Consider the following 4,023-nt stretch of genomic DNA (forward strand, 5'->3'; position numbering starts at 1 on the left):
TCTTTCCCACTGGTTTTTAAAATAAAATCTTCACTTATAAAACTGAAACACTAAAGCATTAAAATACAGAAAGCTCGTTTAACTCACTTCACAAAAGCATTAACAGATGCCGTATCCCTTCCGTGACTATTTAAAGACAAACTGCGTTAACACTAACACCAATTGTAAATAGACAGAGGGATACTGAACTGCGGGAACTCAAAAACTACCCAGACAAAGTCGTCATGGCAACTAACAAACCATTGAAGACATGGAGTCCCAAACACGGCTAAATATGGGTCACAGGACAGGTCAAGGGACTGACCCGCTGCACCGCACGACACGGCAACGTGGACGGGGGCGAGGCCGGGGCCGGCTGACATGGTAACTGTGATGCATAAACCAATCTTCCAATGGGGAGCAAGTGCAGGAGGGCGGCCGCGGCCTTATCTGTACTGGTAGTTCATGCTGTGGTCTGCGTTCCTGCCGTAGCCGCCCTGTGACGACTGGTAGGAGCTGGGCGGGCCGCTGTAGTTCTGGCTGGACCCCGGCGAGCTGTAGTTTGACTGTGAGTAGCCTCCTGCGGACAGAGTGGCGGGTCAGACAGGAGGGACAAGGACCTGCTGGCCCCTCGTGGGAGCTCGGCACGAGGCCCGGGCTGGGGGGCGACCTCAGGGACTCCTGCATCACTCGACCCTGCTCCTAGCGGTGGGGGTGACCTGCCCCATCACTGGCTGGGACCAGGGGTCACAGGTGCAGTCACAGGCCTCCTAGCGAGTGCCAACATTAGAGGAGAGAATGGCCGACTCCTAGCTCCTCCCTGGGCCCCTGGCAGCTGCCACAGCAACCCTGCCACGTTGCTTCTGCTCCCACCCAGGCCACATCTCTCCTTCACACCTGCCAGGCCTCCCACTGCAAAGTCACGGCTGGGCTCACCTTGTTTGCCCTGGTATGAGGAGCCGCCCCCAGAACCTCCGCCGTAGCCGTGTGAGCCCGGGTTGTAGGACGACCCGCCAGAGCCATAGCTGTTCCCGCCACTCCGGCCTCCACCGCTGTAGTCTGGGGAAGGGAGACAGTGTGCCTGAGGGCTCGGGGGGGACGGGCGGGCGTGCAGCACCCGGGTGCCCACGGGCCTCTGTGGGACTGTGCGTGTGTACTCGGCACACCAACAGACGGTGACCGAGGCCTGGCCTCTTCCCCTGCTCTCACCCCCAGCTTTCCAGCAGCCACGGTTCTGGAACCACATGGCCAGCCTGTGCTCAAGGGGGCCTCCTCTCCTGTCACCCAGCTGTCACTGAGCAGAGGGCACTGCCGGCTGACAGTCTGCTGGGTCTGGCCACAAGGGAAGAGGAGATGGAGGACAGGGAAGTGGATCCGGACTTTCAGTGGCAGGATGATTTGCAAGCTCCACCCCTGCATCTCATAGGGGCCCGAGAAGGCAGGCCTTGGCTCCACCTGCATCCTGAGAGCAGAGGCAGGGAGCGGTGAGGCCTGAGGGAAGCCTGCCTCAGACCCGCCTGGCCAACCCCAGACCACAGGCGTGCCCAGCTGTGCTGCTGCCGGCCCCTCCTCCACAAGGCTGGGCGGGGTGAACTCCCGCCACTCTAGGTGCCATACCGGGCCCTGTGTCCCAGTCCAGGCCCTGCCTGGCCCTTAAGCCAACTCACTGAATTTGCTCTCGTAGCTGTAGTCGGCGCCGCCCCCGCCGGGGGAGCTGTAGGAGTTGGAGTAGGAGTAGTTGCCCTGGCCGTGGTTGTAGCCCTTCTGCTTGCCCTGCGGGGCCCCGTAGCCGCTGTACTGGCTCTGGTTGTAGGACTGCTGCTGGCCCTGGTGTGACTGGTAGCCCGAGCTGTAGGAGGGCTTCTGCGGGCCCCCGTGCGGTTGCTTCTTCCCGGCGTGCTTAGGGGGCACCGGCGAGTTGTAACCATCACCTTGATAGTAGGAGCTGTAGCCAGAGGAGCTGCCACCGCCCCCGCCGCCGCCACCACCAGCATTCCCAGAATGCCCTCCGTTGCTGTAGAACTGACCTAAACAGGGAGGCAGCGGGTCAGGTGCCGCAGGGTTGGGCAGGCAGAGGGAGGCCCTGAAGGCTGACCCACACCACTGCCTCGAGGCGGCGGGAAGGCGAAGGAAGGAGAGGAGCGGGGGCGCTGGTCACCACAGCGGCCAGGAGCCCACTCGCCCATCGGCCGATGACAAGGGACCTTTGCCAAGCAGCAGCAGGACAACAGCTGTTGCAGCGGATGGCAACGATACAATGAAATGGGCTCCAGGAGTGGGGTGACAGTGACTAGCTGACCACAACCCAGATGTCCCCAGCATGACAGGAAGAGCAAAGCCCAGAGAAGCAGCGGTCACCCCCACCTCCTTCCTGCTGTGCTGGGAGCAAGGTCAGCAGGCACAGGCCTAGGGTCCCCAGGAGATGTTAAGAGGCCCCTAAACTTGCCATCCTTCTCCTCTGACTAACAGAGCTGACCTCGTTCTGGGAAGGGGGAGCTGAGACAAGGACAGACATGACGTAGGGAGCAGAGCAAGTGTCCGGCCTTGTGAGGAAGAACACTGGCAGCAGCTGGGGTCACGGCGGAGGAGGCCCAGAGGACCTCCCTGGTTCCCAGCACAGCTGCCGAGTGCAGGAAGGACCTTGCAGTGGGGCTGGAGAGCGTGCAGTGCAGCTGCCACAAGCACAGTCCGAGGCTGAGGATGCCACGCGAGGCCCCACTCCAGGTCCCCAGCACAACAGCGCGCTCTGGCGGATGGGGCAAGGCCCCCGAGGGTGGGCAAGGCTGCAGCCTGGACAAAGGTCGTGGGGGCGGCAGTCTAGTCCCACAGGGCAGAGCAACTCCCAGTACTCAGGCTGGAGGGGGGGAAGCAGGTGGCTAGGCCTGGGCCCACAGCCGCCCCTGCCCCAGCCGGCCAGGGTGGCTGCTCCACGAGGCACAGGGGACACTCCCACACAGCCTGCCCTTCCTCCCGTTAGAGCACCAACGGACCCATGCTCTCTGGGCAGGGAGTCCCCACACTCCTTCCACCAGCGGGAGATGCATTGGCCCACGTGCTCCGTCATGGGCTGTGAGCACAATTTGGATGGACGCCACAGCAAACTGCTTTTTTTTTTAGACTGGCCAGTCCACCCCATCACAAAGCCCAAACACCAAGAAGGACAGGTCCCACCATGCGAGAAAGCAAACATGAGGATGCTCAATGAGGACACTGGGAGGGCGAGGCCTTCGGAACCCCCCCAAGCAGCCCACACCCCCGGGTGCCCCGGCGTCCTGCGCTGAGCACACCGCCTGCCCCGCCTGCAGCGGGAATGAATGAAGACGCAAGGACCGAGGGCTTGTTACTTTAACATGTATTGATTAAAAAGAAAAAAATAAGTGGGAGGGAAGTTTCCAACGTCATTCAGGATAACTATTTCCTGGTATAAAAAGACATTATTCTCAAACAATAACTTTCTAAAAAAAATAATAATACATCATGCAGTCAAAGTTTTAAACGGTTTCACTGAATGTTTCAAACCTCTGGGAACAAATCATGTAGTAACCGCTAGACCAGTTTTTGCCTGAATAAACGCAAAATCTTGCAAGTCGACACAGAGGCAGGCTGTGTTAAGACGTGCTAACCAGGCCAAGCCCAGTTTCCGAGGGCTTCCTCCTCAAAACGGGGTCTCAGGAAGGAGCTAAGTGACCCCTGCGCAATCGCACCCAGGGACAAAGCAGCTCCCAGGTCTCTGTGCAGCAGCCGAGGCCCAGAGCACGCCCGGCCGCGGCCAAAGCCAGCTCTTCAGCCCGAAAACGGGGCCCGTTCCAGGAAGGCCTTTCCCACTTACTTGAAAAACCCCATCCAGAAGGACGATGACAAAAATCTAGGGCCAGTTCCGTGGTCTGGCAATAGGGGCAGCCACAGCCCAGACGGCCCAACGGCTTGAGAAATGAGAAACGTGCCAGGTATGTGTGCACGTGCGCCCCTAATCCCGAACGGCGGGAAGGGCAGAGAAGGGGCTGCGGGAGACCATTCCCCACGGGGTAGGGCGAGGCTTGCGCC

At 60.2% G+C, this 4,023-nt stretch overlaps 1 protein-coding gene across 4 annotated transcripts in view; it reads right to left on the reverse strand.

The window, feature by feature from the left end:
- Positions 1 to 39: 39 nt before the first annotated feature.
- The window catches only part of ILF3 (interleukin enhancer binding factor 3), a 19,093-nt gene continuing 15,109 nt past the window's right edge, over positions 40 to 4,023 (reverse strand). For all 4 annotated transcript variants that reach the window (XM_006161525.3, XM_014592867.2, XM_014592866.2 and 1 more), the window contains 3 exons: positions 1,647 to 2,006; positions 916 to 1,038; positions 40 to 559 (listed from right to left, as the gene is read on the reverse strand). In XM_006161525.3, the coding sequence (XP_006161587.1) occupies positions 426 to 559; positions 916 to 1,038; positions 1,647 to 2,006 (617 nt within the window). In that variant the 3' untranslated portion in view covers positions 40 to 425. The remainder of the gene's footprint in view (positions 560 to 915; positions 1,039 to 1,646; positions 2,007 to 4,023) is intronic.

Source organism: Tupaia chinensis, unplaced genomic scaffold (genome assembly GCF_000334495.1).
Source record: "Tupaia chinensis unplaced genomic scaffold, TupChi_1.0 Scaffold138665_1, whole genome shotgun sequence".
NCBI lineage: Eukaryota > Metazoa > Chordata > Mammalia > Scandentia > Tupaiidae > Tupaia > Tupaia belangeri.